Source organism: Zalophus californianus, chromosome 10 (genome assembly GCF_009762305.2).
Source record: "Zalophus californianus isolate mZalCal1 chromosome 10, mZalCal1.pri.v2, whole genome shotgun sequence".
Taxonomy (NCBI): Eukaryota; Metazoa; Chordata; class Mammalia; order Carnivora; family Otariidae; genus Zalophus; species Zalophus californianus.
The window spans coordinates 58558506-58576050 of NC_045604.1; the positions used below are offsets into that span (position 1 = coordinate 58558506).

The 17545-nt window shown below is 34.9% G+C and overlaps 1 protein-coding gene across 13 annotated transcripts in view; it reads right to left on the reverse strand.

The window, feature by feature from the left end:
* The window catches only part of DCAF6 (DDB1 and CUL4 associated factor 6), a 133833-nt gene that overhangs the window by 21544 nt on the left and 94744 nt on the right, over nt 1–17545 (reverse strand). For 7 of the 13 annotated variants that reach the window (XM_027613841.2, XM_027613848.2, XM_027613836.2 and 4 more), the window contains 5 exons: nt 16541–16658; nt 11886–11998; nt 10614–10700; nt 10087–10414; nt 4964–5005 (listed from right to left, as the gene is read on the reverse strand). In XM_027613841.2, the coding sequence (XP_027469642.2) occupies nt 4964–5005; nt 10087–10414; nt 10614–10700; nt 11886–11998; nt 16541–16658 (688 nt within the window). The remainder of the gene's footprint in view (nt 1–4963; nt 5006–10086; nt 10415–10613; nt 10701–11885; nt 11999–16540; nt 16659–17545) is intronic. The other 6 variants (XM_027613837.2, XM_027613846.2, XM_027613842.2 and 3 more) reach the window with 1 other exon arrangement.

Below are 17545 nucleotides of genomic sequence, written 5' to 3' on the forward strand. Positions count from 1 at the left end.
AAAGCAAGGCATAATAAATATAACATTCAGAAGAGTGGTTGCTCCTGGTAAGGCTGGCAGGGGGAAAGAATAGAGAGGACTATATGCAGATCTAAGTTACTGGTAGTCTCTCAGTTTCGGGTTAGGTGGTGGGTTTATGGATATTTATTTATTATTAAATAAATGAATAAAGAAAAGGAACCAAACATGAATCAACAATGATAGTGTGTCACAAACCAAGAATTAAAAAAATAGAATTCTCCCCCTCCTTAGATTAGGTTCAGAGCCCTTAATGATGCCAATGCCTGTGAAAAACTCTATTGCTGCAATTACTATATTAAAATTATTTATATGTGTCTGTGTATCCCACTGAACCAAGAGTTAATGGAGGCTGTGTTGTCATTATCCTTATATCACCAGCTTCTACCACAGTATTTGGTTCATATAGGTTTACTGAATGGATAAAATAATAAATACGAAACTAATTCATCCAGAAATGTCAAAGGAAAAACAAAAACATCTCAAGGTATCAGCTATTTATTTGGGACACAGCATTTAAGAGATAAAAACCTAGAATGAATCTAACATATAAATGACCTAGGAAAATAAAAACCTAGATTCCTGACTTCGTATTTTGATCCCTTCTTCTTCCCTGAGAGTCTTTGTATTTTATTTTTAATACTGCATATTCTAGAAAATGCTGTTTCTAAATGGTCAGCACAATTTAAGATAATTCCAAGCTCAAATTAGTAAATTATAAAAATCAGAAATAGTCTATAAGCCGAATTTAAAAAAAAACAAGATTGGCACATTTAGGAGTTAGAGGACTAGGCTAAAATATAAGGAGAAATTAAACAGCACTAAAAATATAAAATATGAATTACTTTGCCTCTTGTTTTCAACATGGTAAATCCTTTCATAAAACACCATTACAGCGGCACCTGGGTAGCTCAGTCGGTTAAGGGTCCGACTCTTAATCTCAGCTCAGGTCTTGATCTCAAGATCGTGACTTCAAGGCCTGCACTGGGCTCCACACTGGGCATGAAGCCTACTTAAAACCAAACCAAACCAAATCCCCCCCCCATTATATATAGCTAGAGTAGTACAAATTAATTGATATTATTGGTGTTATTAAAATGCCTTGTGGGGGAACAAAGAAATTTTAGGGTAGAAAAAATGGCTTGATCAAAGACTGGGAGATGACTGATTTATTTAACCTGGAATTAAATGACTTAAGGAGTAATTCAGTTAGCCAAAGGAGGTTAATATAAAAGGATACTGTACTAAGGACAGAACATAAGGACATGACTAGAATTATAGCAGGTGAATTCTGAGTTAACCTATAGGAAGAAATTCTTTACTATGCAGGTGTGAAAGAGTCTTCTAGTCTAGGTAGCTAATGAACTTGATACTCACAATTTAGAATGTAAATTGGAAGAGCACTTTCCAAATTGTGAGATTTTTGTAGGTGCACAACAAAAAAAGGGTTTGTGAAATGTGGAAAGTAATGGATTAAGCAAAGCTAAACAGTTTTTTGGTTGCAAGTTTTCTGAGAGGCTTTATTATGCTAGTTTTGTGAATCTCAAAAAGAGGTTTACACAATGTAGTATTCCCCAAATTTTGCGACACCATTGTAAAGTATCAGAGCATTTAGGGAAACAAGAAAACAGCACATGCTGCCCAGAGGCTTCTGGAGGTTCCTAGTCTACAACATCAAGGAGCTGGAAGCCCTCCTGTCCTGCAAGAGATCTTACTGTTCTGAGATTGCTCACAATGGTTTCCTCCAAGAACCACAAAGCCATTGTGGAAAGAATGGCCCAGCTGGCCCTCAATCCCGGGCTACAGGGTGAGGGAAGTGAACAGATAGCTCATGCGCACACTTTCTTTGTGGTAAATAAAACCTTGACCACTCTGGGGGCGGAAAAAAAAAAGACATAGACAAGGGCTTCGTGTATGTGTGTGGAGGAGTGGGGGAATGTATTTTTCCCTCAAAATGTATTAGTAAAGCTAAGGGACAGTGGGCCTGCTATCTTTTAGAAGGGTCAGCTTCCAAGGTTGCCCCTTAGCTGGCGTCTGGGAACTCGACTTGTGGAACGTTCCCTCTGTTGTTCTGCCTGCCTGGGACACTGAATCCTGATGTACCTGCTTGCCCAGATCATTTGTAATAAGTAATGTGAACACCTACTTTCCTTCTGGGTCTGGAATTTGGGTAGTTGTGGTTAGGTGTGGAGGGTGTTTACACAACCGGCCCCCAATAGAAATGCTGGATTTTGAATCTTAAGCAGGCTTCTCTGGACAGAAACTCTACGTAAGCGTTACTACATTTTATTGCTGAAGGAAGGAGTGCGTTATACGGCCCATGCTGGGAGAATGTTGGAAGCTTATGCTTAGATTCTTCCAGACTCTGTCTGATGTGTCTTTTCCTTTGTCATAGTTACAAGTGAATCTCAGTTCTGTGAGTCTTTTTAGGGAGCCATCAAATAGGAGGGAAGGTGGTGGGACCTCTGAAACAATACAGTTGATGTTTGAACAATGTAGTTATTAGGGACATGCCCCCCCATTCCCATGCAGTTGAAACTCTGCATTAAGCTTTTAACTCCCCCAAAACCTACTAACAGCCTACCACTGACCAGAAGCCTTACTGATAGCATAAATAGGCAAGTAACACATATTTTGTATGTTGAATGTATTATATATTGTCCACTTACAGTAAAGTAAGCTAGAGAAAAGAAAATGTTATTAAGAAAATCATAAGGGGGGGTGCCTAGTTGGCTCAGTTAAGCATCGGCCTTAAGCTCAGGTCATGATCTCAGGGTCCTGGGATTCAGCCCCGCATCGGGCTCCCTGCTCAGCGGGGAGTCTGCTTCTCCTTCTCACTCTGCCCCTCCCTCCACTCGTGCTTGAGCTCTTGCTCTCTCAAATAAATAAATAAAAATCTTTAAAAAAATTTTTTTTAAATTATAAGGAAGACAAAACTTATAGCTGTAAATTTTTAGTATTGTACTTATAAAAAATCTGCATATAAGTGGATCTACACAGTTCAAACCCTTTTTCAAGGGTCAACCATAATTCACAGCTTTTCATTTATTTCAAGTTTAGGAAATCAAAGGAAGAAAACAGTAGGCCAGATCATCTGAGGAAATACGGATAAAAACTGAGTTAGCTAGAGTTTTAGATAAAAAGATGTCTTCTTTGCCAAGTCTCATCTACGTATGCATGTATGTATTATTAGGCTGGCCTTAAGGGTACTTCCATCTTCTATAGGGCCACACAGACATTTGCACACACATTGAAGAGTTACGGGCAGCGTAAACAGATGTACATAAGGGCATGCAGAAGAAATGTGCAGTCCTACTTGGGACTATGAAATGTACGGGCCAGAAAAGGTTTTAAAAAGTAGCAGCTTAAGATGAGTGTTGAGATGAGGTGGCCAACAGGATGGTGATGGCACTAGGAGGGCATTTCAGGTAAAGGGCACAGAGTGAGGAGAGCAACAGAGGCATTAAGTGTATTCAGAGACACTCCCAATAGGTCGGCTGTTGAGAGGTTTGGCAATTCCCGGCAGCAGTCACAACAGAGAATGCCCTACATACCAGGCCAAGGAGTTGGTTTCTCTCTATCACAGGCACTGGAGAGCCCCTGGAAGTGGCTGTGAGGAGGACATAGACTGGAAGCAGTTGGAGGACCGTTTGAATAGGAGAGCAGGTGAGAGGCAATGAGGTAATAGCAGTTGAGTGAAGAGTAGGGATGATTGCCATTTTTATTTATTATTAAAAGAAACAGATTAAATATGGCACCTATCATTCCAAATCTCAGCAGATTACAGTTAAGATTCACAGAACACTACAGAACAGTCCCTAATGAAGACTGGCTATGGGAGCAGTACGGATAACAGCGTGTCATACTTTTGTGTTTCTAATTTTATTTTATTTTTTTGATTTTATCTTAAGCAGAGCTGTACATTCCTTGAGCATCCCCAATTGCTAAAAGGGGAGGCAGACTAAACATGTGTTTGGTGTCAGGAAACAACTACTTTTGCTGAGAAATTGCCCCAGATGATCTCCATGTAGGAAGTAAGTGAGGTGAAGGAGTCTAATCTCATTAGCGCTGAGGGAAGGGAAGAGTCACATTTTCTGCTTTACCGTGGTTTATTAGTTCATAGTTCTAAAAGCAGAAACTGGCTTTGAGTACTTGGGATAAAAGATATAAAGCAGAAAGTCAAAAAGCCCTGAAACAAAATCCATTTTATGTTTTACAATCCCCTGTGTTTTAGAAACTAATGAATGGTAAATAACAGACATGTGTCACTGGAATTAGGGACAAGATTGATTTTGTCAGTAAACCAGGTTTGGGGTAGATGAATAATGGGATTGAAGTTCACTTTAAAGTTCTATTTAAAAAGGTACCCCACTGTTAGTCTTCAAATTACAGAAGTGTCTGAGAGTTAGAGATCATCTTGATGTGTGACACTGAGTTATTAAGCTATTTATAAGAAAACAGCTTTCTTTAAAAAACCAGAATTTTAAACCTATGTACAGAATTAGACTCAAGTCCATTTTTAGTTCTTGATCTCAAAGAAAAGGACTACATTTGAATAATAACAGAAAGTTGCTATTGCTAAATGGTAGCCTAATCAAGTTTAAAAAAAAAGTAAGTTGCATTCTTCAACAAAATATTCAAATGGAGTAACCAATAATTTAAAGTACATCATTTCATATAGTTACTTTATCATATGACACACTTGAAGTGAACATCAGTTACATCTGCACACAGGAAATTTCTTTTCATTCTATTTCCATGCAGTGCATGCAGCTAAATATAGTTTGTGAAAAGCAACCTGCTTTACAATGCTTAGCACTTAGAGTTCAGTAAGTTTAAAGAAGTATTAACTGTTAATAGGAAAGGTGGTTAGCTGTGGAAAAAGAGGACCTGGCAAATTCATCATAAAGAAAAAATAAAATAATGAAGGAACATACTGAATTACCTCATTATTCTATCACCTATTGTTGTTCCTCTGATATTAAATCTAGTGAAGGGAACACAATAACTAAAGTCACTCACAAAGACTTCAAAGAACCAAATATTTAAAGCTTTAAGGTCACCACTTTTATCATTAATCACCTAAATCTAAGATTTTGTTTCCCTTTGTGATTTAAGGTTTTATGTGAGAATATGTCATTCAACTAAATGTATATGAGGAAATTAAACAGAAACACTCACTGAAGATAGGGTAGAAGGAAGACTTTGCACTTAATCCCTTTTATCTTTAAATAGATCAGAACCTAAGCAGTTACAGAGTGTAGGGAACTGCACGGACTCACATCACCAATACCATCCCCACCAATACCATCCCCGGCAACACCTACATTATGCTCCCCAGGGCTGCGCTGCTCTTTTAGAAAAAAATAATTAAGCCCTGAGCTGACTCATTTGTCCTAACCATACACTGTAGAGCAAGCAAGCAAAGAATAGCAGAGCTTTTAACTCTCTAGGAGTTCAGTTCTTTCTCTATGGTTACTTTTTTTTTCTCTGCAATTTTCTTCAATAAAGAATACACTTGAATCATTAGAAATACTGAGAGTGATTATAATGATGACTGAAGAGATGGTGGCAAATTTAGAACACACAAAGAATTTTGACTTTACAAATCAAGGCTATGTTCCACAGTCTAGAGTAGGCAATGGAACCACATTTGTATGCATGTAAAAAACTTTTTTAAAAAGTGGTTAACAGGTAATATCTTTAATATTTATGGAAAAAATCTTTAGGGCCTCTTGACTGAGCCCATAACTAAAAACTTTCAAGACTATGTGAGAACTTCTTCAGGAAGCTCACTTAGATGCTTCTCACAGAGCAAAAAACCTCTTAAGTTTGGCAAAAGAAAGAGCTACCAGCTAGGCCATCATACCATTTACTGTAAGATTGATTTGGCACCGTGGAAACAGTTTATGTGAAGACCATAAAAATAGAAAACCTCACCATGCTCCTTTCATTCCAAGGGTACACGTTTATATTTCTAAATCCAGTATATAAAATCACTAAGGGATACACACACTACTTTTATTTATTGTTTTTTTAATACCATGATTGGAAAGTATGTGTTATTATTTCTTTCTTCAATTTAGTTTCCATTTAATGTTCTATGCTCTTGCCCTAGACAAAGTTAAAGGGGATCAAATATGCGGTGATTTAGAGATTGATTTCATTGTCTTAAACTCTGGATATCTACCAGTAGAGGCATTTTACCATAGACTACAGTTGTGCTTTTCTAAGACTGATTTGCTATAAAATAGGAATCAGCAAACTATGGCTCTTTGGATGAACCTGGCCAGTTGCCTGTTTTTGTAATAGCCCGTAGACAAAGAACAGTTTTTACATTTGTAGACAGTTACATTTTAAATGGTTATATAAGTACCTATGTAATAGCCTCCATTTTGCCTCTTGGCCAGCAAAGCTTAAATATCTACTCTCTGGCTTTTTAGGAAAAAGTCTGCTGACCTCTGCTATAGAGAGTCCCAGTTGTATTTGTACCGAGACTAGCTATCATTAATGAGAAGAGCATTCCATTTTAAAACATCTATGTTAGTTGTTAAGGCTTTTATTTTCTAAGACATTTCCTTCCCATGCTTGATCTCAGCCCAAAAGTGAAAACCAAAGTCATATTTATCTAACCAGATTATAAATGCAAATCTTTATAAAGAAATCCTTACTTTGCATTGCAAAGAACTGTTTTGATATTTTTATTAAATGTATGTCAAAAATGGCTTAGTTAATAAACTTTTTAGCTTTCATTTCAATAACTAAATTTGGGGCAAAAAAAATTATGAGATCCACTATGTAATTCTTTATACACATTGAAGTACAGATCTAAGTATATACTTTTACCATTTTTAATATTAGGGCCATTTCTTTACTCCAACCAAACTAATCTCAACTGGGCTTTTCAAGTGGCAGCAACAGAGGAACTTTAAGACATGCATCTTCTTAGTTGGGCACTTCATCGAAGCACGAAATGTATCCTTAGATAATAGGAACCAAATGGTACGATTTTTACAAGAGAGCTTTGAAATCTTTTGTCCCTTCAGAAACAGAAATTCTCAGAAATCATATACCTACTTACAAGCTGGTAAATGATTTTTTTCATGTTAAGAAGCAAAATATCTTCAACTTTCTCTCTTAAGAATAAAAGTCAACATACCTATTCTCCAAATAGAGAAGATAAATGGGCAATTGTCTCAAGGATGAAGAAGCCTTAAGAAGGTGCAGAAATATTAAAAATATACCTTATATAGGTAGTTCAAGATTTAATCAAGATGGTGCTAAGGAAGTTAGGAACTACAAAAATTATTTAGAAAAAAATCAGAAGGAAGATTTTTCACCCTTTAAAAATTTTTGGCAAATAGAAAAGAATAATGCCAATTTCAAAGAAAAATTGATGATGTTGTGAAAGTCACTATAATCCTTTAGCATCACCTTAGTATGTACATTTTTGTATACATATAACATTGTATTTCATTTCACTTATTTATTAAAACTGTTTCCCCCCATTCTTATAAATGGCTTGTGGATTTGTCCTTGCTTCTTTAAGAAGTGATTAAGTTTCTTAAAGGATAAGAATTTTATTATTTTTCTATTATTCTTCAGTAAGTTCACTACTATGTTCTACAGAATAAAACAAAATAATATATGGGACAAACTTAGGCTCTATTCCTGAACTGAATATACAGTATATTAAATAATACGTAATAATTTTTAAAAATCAGGGAAGCCAATGTAGACCCAGAAGAGGTTTCAGATCTGGATCTAACCTTGAGAGTATGAACTTGAGAGTACATGCATGGAGTGGCGTCAGCTCTAGGCCACTGTGCCTGATATTTCCTTGCTTCTAAAAGATTCTGCTGGTCTAGTTCAGCACCTGGGTCTCTTGGTACAATGAGGCTATCGGTGCCAACTTTGTGGCAGATCCAAACCCTAGGCGAATCCCTAAAACAAATCATTTAAGTATTATGAAAATGATAAATAAATGATAAAGCTCAACAGAAAGATATTATAGTTTCTGCTAATATCTCCAAACTAAGGATGATATGCCACAAGAAGTTTTAGGTTCTCTAGGACCCACTCTCCCCATCAAATCCTCCCTTCTCACTGATGTTATACTACTGTGTTTAAAAAAACAAACAAACAAAAAACCTTTTTAGGTCTAAAATATACAAAAACTCTGCCTAGCACTTCAGTTTCCTCAGCTATAAAGTAAGCTTAGTATAAAAGTGTTATAATAAGCTTGGATAGAAGACGCTACATAATTATGATTTTTTTGCAATTATCTAATATCAAAAATATATAATTTCTTATTTAAACAAATAAACCTGGTAAGTGATATGGTCCATTTTACTATTAAGTGTATACTTAAATTTTATTTTCAATTATGACTTTAGCATCACTTTTAGTACAGAAAAAAGCAAGGACATATGTTCACTTAGATAAATAAAAGACCATATGTACAAGCTTAAAATAATTATAGACTCTAACTCTCCACCCTGGATTTTAGAAACCATCAATTTGATTTTCAAATTGTGCTATGCTTGCTAACCTTATCTGTATACATTAAGTGGTGATGACATCCCTCTAGGTCTGGAAAGAAATGGAACGAAGTTTTACTTGTCTAAAATAGAGACTAAGAATGCTAAAAACAAAAGGCGGCAGGTAAAGAAAAGATGTTTGGTTAATCTCTAAGTACAAATACCGGGAAGGATTACTTCCTTTACATTTAAAAACAATGCCATTGCCAAATAAACATTCTGACAAAATATAACTAAAGGTAGCTTTACAACTAAGGATATATAACTGAATGTAAGTAAAGGAACTATCATTTCCTAGTTACAAAAGGGAGTTTCACCGAACTGCAAGGACTGTTCTGGATTTTCGCTTGTCCTCTGTCTGTCTTTATCCCTAAAACCATTCTCATTGTAATTGGTTCTTAAGTCTGAGTAGCCACACAGACATCTTGGGTGCTTAACACAGCTTATTGTTTATTTAGTGCTTTCAAAGTGGACAGGTCCTAGGACTGAACGACTGATGGATTTTTAAAAATTCTTATAACAATTCTAGAGAGTCATAGCCTCATTTTATAGATAAGGAAACTGAACCTTAGAAAAACATTAAGTAATTTAAATGAGGAAATATAGCTAAGTAGTAAAACCAGGATTCAAGCCCACGTCATAATGTTCTTGATCAGTAATTTACCATTAAAGAATGGCAATGCTGTATCATCTTTTTACTATATTTTTCACTTGACAGAAATGTCAGAATATTTTATGAACACTAGTATATTGAGCATGGAAATGTGTGAAATGGTTCTTCACACCTGTGTAAGCTAGGCACTTAAAGATAAAATTTTATTCTCTGGGAAAGGGCAGAGCTTATAATGAGATATGATAGCATTATCTGCAGAAACAGCTTTTGAAGAGTATGGAATGCAATACGTTTTAAAAGATTTACTTTATCTACTAAAAATAAGATATATTCGTATGATCACACAAAATAAAAAATGAGAAAAGTAATGAACATGTGAGCAATTCTTTACTGTAGTTATGTTTGTTATTTGGTGTAATTTTTCATTTTCTAAACTGAGTTATTCAGGAGAAATCACAGAAAAACATAAGGTTCTCAAAAAGAGAACTACTATCACACTACCTTAACCCAGGGTCAATAGAAAAGCAGAACATTTAAAAAACTGAACATTAAACAAAATAAAACTCATAAAGGCCAGGCTGTCTACAGGGCAATCTAACAGCTAAATATAACCCTGACTTCATACATAACCTGTTGGTCGTTCTCAACATTCCTTTCTCTTGATCTGTAAATTGAGGAGCAAGTCTCAGTGCTGGAGATACAGAGCAATGAGACTTTTTATTCCCCTCTTAATGCAGTTTGCTTAAAGAATGTAATACATAAAATCATTTACAGTTTAAAAAACTCTAAGTTTATACAACTGAGACACTCTTAGAGAAAGCAACTGTAAAAAATGGAGAGATTCCTTTATGTGACTTCAAGCAAAGTCTGTGAATTGTATTTTTTATTGTTCATTTTAATTAAAAATTTACCAACCTGTCACCAGGTCCGGCTCGATACCTTGCACCTGGGATCAGGACGGGGTCGTCATCACTGTCATCTGTGTCCTGGAGAGCAGAGTCCCTGGCTAATGCTTCCTCATGAGCCAAAGGCCCGATGGCTTCTGTTTGTGATGGAGGCTCAGGACTGGTGGTATTCTGATTGGTAGCACCTTCAGTGCTAGTTTGATCGGAAGTTCCTGGTTCCTTGCCTTGTTCAGACAAGGTGGATTCTTCTGGAACCCCAGAAGAGCTATCAATATTGAAGTCATTTCTTTCTCCTGAGCTGGAATCCGATGGCTCAGATGTGAATTTATCTGGTTGTGCTGTCAGAAAATAAAGTAGAAACAGTTGGTCATGTCGGCAACATTGTTTAATCTAACTTGAAGCTCTCCCTATAGGAAGAGGAGAATTCCGTAACACATCTATTTGGAATCTGCCTCTAACTCAGGCGAGAGTAACAGAAATTACAGCTTCTTATTTTCCCACATTAAGCAATTATCTAAAGAGAACAAGACAACTCACCCATTTCTAAACGGTTCTCAACTGTGTTTTCTGCAGATGTACCTTCCTGATATGTTGTCACATCCTCTGATGATTCTTCAAGAGCTTCTGGGAAATAAATAAACCAAATTACCATTAAATCCAATTTTTTTAAAATAAAAATAAACATTAATTGAAAATGCTAGCTTTCCTCTGTATAAGTAGCTCTTAATCCTTTTTGGATCACAGAAACTTCTGACACTCAGATATAACCTCCCTTCAGTAAAATGCAAATTGTATATGCAAATGTATACACCAAACTGTACAAACACTATCAAGGATGGATGAGCAATCCTGCCCACTGCCTCCTCCCAAAGCCCATGCATGGACCTTCATGAACTCTTCGTGAAGAATTTCTGCTTTAGATTACCCCTCACAATTGACATTACTTGGTCTTGCCTTTTTGCTGAACTTCACAAATTCTAAACTTAAAACTGAGTCTTTTTCTATCCCTTTATCATACATCTGGTATAATCTCAACTATCATGAACTAATAGTAAAGTTGACCCTACTATAAATTCTGTTTTGGCCACTGAAAATATTTATGTCTGGGATTTAACTCCAAGACCATAAGGGATCAGTCTTTTTTGCTCCTGACTGCACATCTGCTTACCAGACAGTTGTTTTACACATATTTAATTCTTGTAAACTCTGTTACATTGAGGTATCTATTCATTTAATAAGAAGTAGAATTCATTTATTCCTTCATTTACCCAAGTATTTATTGAAAATCTACTGTGTTCCAGGCTCTGTACTAGACACTAAATTTCATATAATGGTCATGGAAAATATTCTAGGAAAGGTTCTGAAAAAGTCCCTAAGTGGCATTTCCTGTATGAAATTAAGATTCACTCATAACCCATTAAAATTTTATTCCTTTTCCCCCCCTTTACAAGCCACCCATAGTCTTTGAAAAAATCAAGGCAGATACTTTGGATTTTGCTGCTAAGTATAAAAACAGTAAAGATCATTCAAACTGACATTTACATCTCACATATTTTCAGTGTAATGACCACCGTCCTGGCCGCTGTGTCCACAGAGAGACACCATGCTTCACTGTGACTCCCCATCTGAAATGTGTAAGGCCCCTGCCATTTACATTTGCTATCTGTTCATCAATAGTAATGTCTGGACTACTGAGGCAAAGGGAATTTATTAAAAATAAGAAACAGAACTGCTGCACTGAAGGAACAGGAAAGCAGATGGACACCCAACACTGGGGCTTTGTAATGACAAAAGCAAACAACACCTTACTTGTGTCACTGTCTCCCGGTGGTTGCACAGAGCTCTCTGGGGCCAAGGGTTCTTCCTGACCCTCTGATTTGCAGTGGCTCCCATTTCCTCTAGAGCTTGAGGCAGTACTGCTCCTACCATAAAACAAAATAAGTGGTTCCACCAAGAAGTTAATAAATACGAACTTTTAGGATGATTTTTATATTTTACAATTAGAGAAACATAATAAAAAATTCACACCACAAATAAAATATAGAATTTATTATTTTAATAGTACTTGTAAAACACCACTTTTAAACATCAAGGTGATTATTCTAATCCTCTTTAACTTTAAAAAGGAGATTTAAAAATACCAAAGGACCACCACTTCTTCACGGTTTTGATGCTTCTATAATCAGATATATATTTCTATACATTTCTATTGAATTTTAATTTAATTACATAGACCCCCTTCTTGTCCTCACCACAGATGGTTCACCGCATCCCAATTCTTCCTGGTTTTATGGACTTCGATCATATGTCCTTTCAGACTTTGTTGTTCTAGGCTACTTTTAAATTAATACTTGAAAAGAGACCCGGATAGTTCTTTGGTCCTTGAACTGCCCTCTGTGGATCATATCCACTTCTGGATTGTTGTTCAAATATGGCAGGTGATTGAGCACCATGGTTTTGCAGAAGGCTAGGATAATGTTTCATGTTTTAGTTTTAATACTTACCTGATAATGACTATAATTCTGTCAGCATTTTTGGCTAGAGCAGAATACTAGATAGATTCAAATAATTTTCAATGAATATTCTGTGATAAATCATGGCATATGTGTAAGGTGGGGATTGAATGGGAAAGAAAATAGAGGAAAATGTACAATAATCTAAGATTAAAATTAAATTCATAGAAATGCAATAATTTCTTAGATTCAGAATAAATGTGAACAAGAAAAAAAAGCTTAAGAGTTACAGTACTTAAAAACTGTTACAGACATAGAGCAGTGACTCAATGAACAATGCAAATTATCATGGACTTTTGGCCAAGATTTTATAAAAACTCTTTCAGGCTAATTGCAGAAGTCAATTTGATTTTTTTTAAAGGGCACCCATGTATAATAGGATATGTTTTTTAAAAGAATGCATAATCTACATGGGCATATATGCGAGAATAATGTCAGAAAGGATGTGTACCAATGTTAAGTGTCATCTCAGTAGGATTATTGCAAGTGAGTTTTTCCATACTTTTCTCTAGATTCTGAATTTTTTTTTTAGCGAACATGTTATTTCTTTTTAACCAGAAAGAAATATATAGCAATTTTGGTAAAGAGAAGCCAATGTGATATATAAATCTTTTTTTTCCATTGAGAAAGCTATGATACAGGCATAAATAAAATGCTCAGTGCATAATAGTTTTGATAGCTGAAACACAGTACTGATGTAGGAAAACAGAGCCATTAGTGGAAAAGACAATGTAACCAAGTAAATATATTTAGCGTATGTTAATATGGCATTTTAAGTCACAGAAATAATAAATTGTTCAATAAATGGTACTAGGACAAAGGAACAGTCATGTGGAAAAATTAAGCTATAGCTCTACATCATACTTTATGGCAGAATAAACTGTAGAAGCATTAAACACATATTTTTGATATAAAATCACAGAAATATAAGAGGAAAATAAGAAGAAGCTTTCCCTCTAATCCTGGGAAGGACAGGCTTTTCTAAGCATGAGCTCACAGGCCGAAACCATAAAGCAAAACTACCATAAGTAAACTGAAAGACAAACAACAAACTGGGAAAAGTATTTGCAACAAATGAAAGACAAATGGTATCATCCTCACTTAATTTTATAATAAATAGTTCTTATAAATCAGTAAGAAAAAGATTAACATTGCAGTAGAAAAACGGGCAAAGGATATGAAAGGCAATTTACAGAAGATGATAATGTAAAGCTGACCCCTGGGCCTATCATGTGCCCGTCAATGTGCTAAGTGCTATGGACTTTTTCTGTGTGATCTCATTAAATCTTCCCAACAAAACTCTGAAGTAGGTTCTCTTAAATATGCCCGTTTTCAGATGAAAACACTAAGATTCAGAGAGGTTCAACAGCTTGTCAAGTTTAACATCTAAGCTCTTAGTGGGCTCTACTCCCTCTTCTATCATCAAAGAAACTAAAATAAAAGCAAGACACCATACTGGCAGAGATGAAAAAGACTGCCTTCCTGAATTCTCCTTTTACCATTTTCTTCTTTTTTCTTTCTTAATCAGAAAAAAAAAAGCTAATTACTTTTTGATAAAGAAATAAGAAACTAATGAATGAGAGAATGTAATTCATGGTCAGTTTTTAGAGAAGGAAAAGTAGCATTCAAAAGAAGAGTGGGACTAAAGATCTTTGCTAAAAAAAATGCTCCAGTGAGATTCTTTATAAAAAATCAGCCTTTTCTATACAGAAACTAAGAGTAGAATAGGAAAGACATAAAGAATAACAATCTTCTATGATCTTAAATTACTTATTAAGGAAAAGGGCCACAGATATCATGCAGGATTATAAGAAGTTGAGTTCAAACGCTAGGGCTCATAAAGAAATTAGAAATACTACTGACTGTTCAGCCTTCAAATATGTATCTAGAATCCAATTTCTTCGTACTGTCTCCACTGCCCTCACCTCTCTCACCTTTCTTATTGTCAAAGTCTTCAACTGGCCGCCTGGCTTCTACCTATGGCCTAGTCTCTACACAGCCATCAGAGACATCCTCTATCCTTTAAATATGCTCCTCACGTACCTGGCTGACCATCTTTGCCACTACTTTCTCCTTTGGTCACTCCACTCCAGCTACACTGGTTTTCTTATTCCTTGAATGTACTCCATCTCTTCCTGCTTCAGAGCCTTTGAACCAGCTTTCTCTCTGCCTATAATGCTCTTCCTCCAGATGTATGCATGGCTCACTCCTTCTTACCCTTCAAGTTTTTGTCCAAATGCCATCTCCTCAATGATGTCTACCCTTGCCCGAAGTCTTCCAATCACCCCTTACTTGCTCTATTTTCTTCCATAGCACTTAGTACCTCCTACCATACTATACAATTCCCTTATTTACTCTGTTTATTGTCTATCTTCCCCTAGAACATAAGTTCCAATAGGACAGGGGTTTTTCGCCAGTTTTTTTCACCGATGTATTCCCAGTGTCTAGAACAGTCTCTGGAACATAGAAGGATTTCAATAATATTTGAAAATACTACTTAATCAAAGATTTTAATGTAAGATACATACACATATAAACACAAATGGAAACCAGTGAATTGGAATAAATAAATAATATCACATGTCAACATATAATTATATATTAATAAATAATATATAACTACATATTATTTATATATTATACCAGCATATAATATATAATAATATACAATTGAATATATTAGTGTAATAATACATTAATTATGTAACATAATTAATATATTGGTTATAAGATGTTCAATATAACGGTTACATATTAATCATATAATTATATTAATATATAATTAATTATATATTAAGCAAGATTATATTATCTATATATTAAATCATATTATATATCAATGAACTTAACAAAACTTTGGATGCTGTCTCAAGCAAAAGGCCATGAGACAGTGTGAAAGAATATAAGAAGCTCACATAACTTGATTTTTTTAAAAACATAAGATTTAACTAGATTAATAAACCATAAGTATAATCAGAAATGTCATTAAAGAGAACCTAGACAAAATATCAAGTTCAACCTTACTATTAATCAATTAAATAAAAATGACAATTATTTTAAAATCAAATACATAAGTTAAAAATAAATGAATATACTGATATTGAATACTGGCCTGGGGACCACACATGTGTGTGCTTTCCTATGCTGCTGGGAGAAATGCAGTGACAGAAGAGCCCTTTGAAAATAATTTGGCAATATCCTTTGACCTGGATAGAATTCAACTTCTAAAAATACATCTCAAATCAATAATCTTAAAGGTAGGAAAAAGCTTGTAAATGAAGATATTCGTCATTTTAAAAAAAGGCAAACAAATTCACTGCCTGATGAAAGGGAAATGGTTAAGTAAATTATGGTAAATCTAACTGATGGTATAGTACACAGCTAGTAAATATGTATTTATAAAAATTAAGTAGAAATGTGGAAATATTTATTACAGAGTTAGGCCAAATAAATGCAGGAGAGAAGAGAATATGTTCAGTATGATTAAAATTACATTTTAAAACCCAAAATCAAACATACATACATATATGTATATATGTGTGTACACACACACACACACACACATATACACACACACCTGTACACAGGACTAAGACTGCAAAAAGTTCCAAAATGTTAGGTTTATTTTTTGGCACTAATGGTCTATTGGTGATTAATTATTTTTTTAATCTTTTGCATTTTCTATCAGAAGAAATATTCCAGGACCAACAACATCAGCATCTCCTGGGAGGTTTTTAGAAATGCAAATTCTCTGATCCCACCTCAAACTTAACCAAGAGTGGGGCCCAGTAATCTGTGTTTTAACAACCTCTTCAAGCCATTCTGAAGCACACTAAATTTGAGAACCAATGCATTATAAAACAAAACATAAAGATGATGAAGTGCTAAAAATAACATCTAATACAATCCTACAAAATGGCTAAGAAGAGCTTTACAAAAATATTAACTTACCATTCATCTGTAAAGTTCAGTTTTATTGTGCTTGTAGTTGTTCCTTCTGTGCTGTAGTGCAAACTTAAAACTGGTTCACCTGTCCCTGGTTTGGGGCTCAGCTTTTCATTATTGTTATCTGAAAATTGTGTTTAAAACATTTGAAAAAGTCTCTGAAACCAATAAAAAGATGACATTTCCTAAAATTTATAAAACTTAAATTAGGTTGTCCTTGTCATAATTCTTTCTCACATCTGTTATGGTTCTCACTTAAAGTTCAAAAGCAAGTGTTATAGAAACACTATTTCAAAGTGGCATTGCATCAAATTCTAGTTTTGTGTACATGACTCCCTTTGATTCAGATGGAAAATTACACACATTTGAGAACCATATTTAGTCATTAGGAAATCAAAGAATATTAACAAGCAATGAAATATGTTAAAAATTGGTACTTTCATTTAATGGAATGCTCACTATTTTATTCTTTAGTTGCCAGAGCATCAAGAATAGCTAACATTAGCTCCTTCAGAAACACTGAGAAGATGCTGGGGCTCTGAAAGAAGTCGTTCAGTAAAAATTTTGCAACAACTGAAGGTTATCAAATTCTTTCTGTTCTTTCAAAATCATAGATTTATAATCTAGAAAGGGAGTAAAGCCTGTACTCTATTGGGAGAGGAGGAAAAGAAAACGATGTGCTTTTGATATTTCTAAAATTCTCCTTGCTACAAGACCATATGTTTTAGTATATTTCCTCTTCCTCTCCTGACTAATCTTGCAAGGAATTTGTTTTCTAAATTATGGAAATGGTAATTTCACCTTAAGAGTCTACAGGGGATGTCCATGATATATATCTATCTCAACATACTAAATCTTTGTAAAATGGCAAATAAAATCAAGAAATCTGACAGAAATTGATAAAGACCACTCCAGAATCATCCTTTCCCGCATGTCTCACCTCCCCCCAGCAAGAGTACATGGGTATTCAAAGACAAAATAAAATAGAGCTTTAAAATTTTTTCTTTTTAT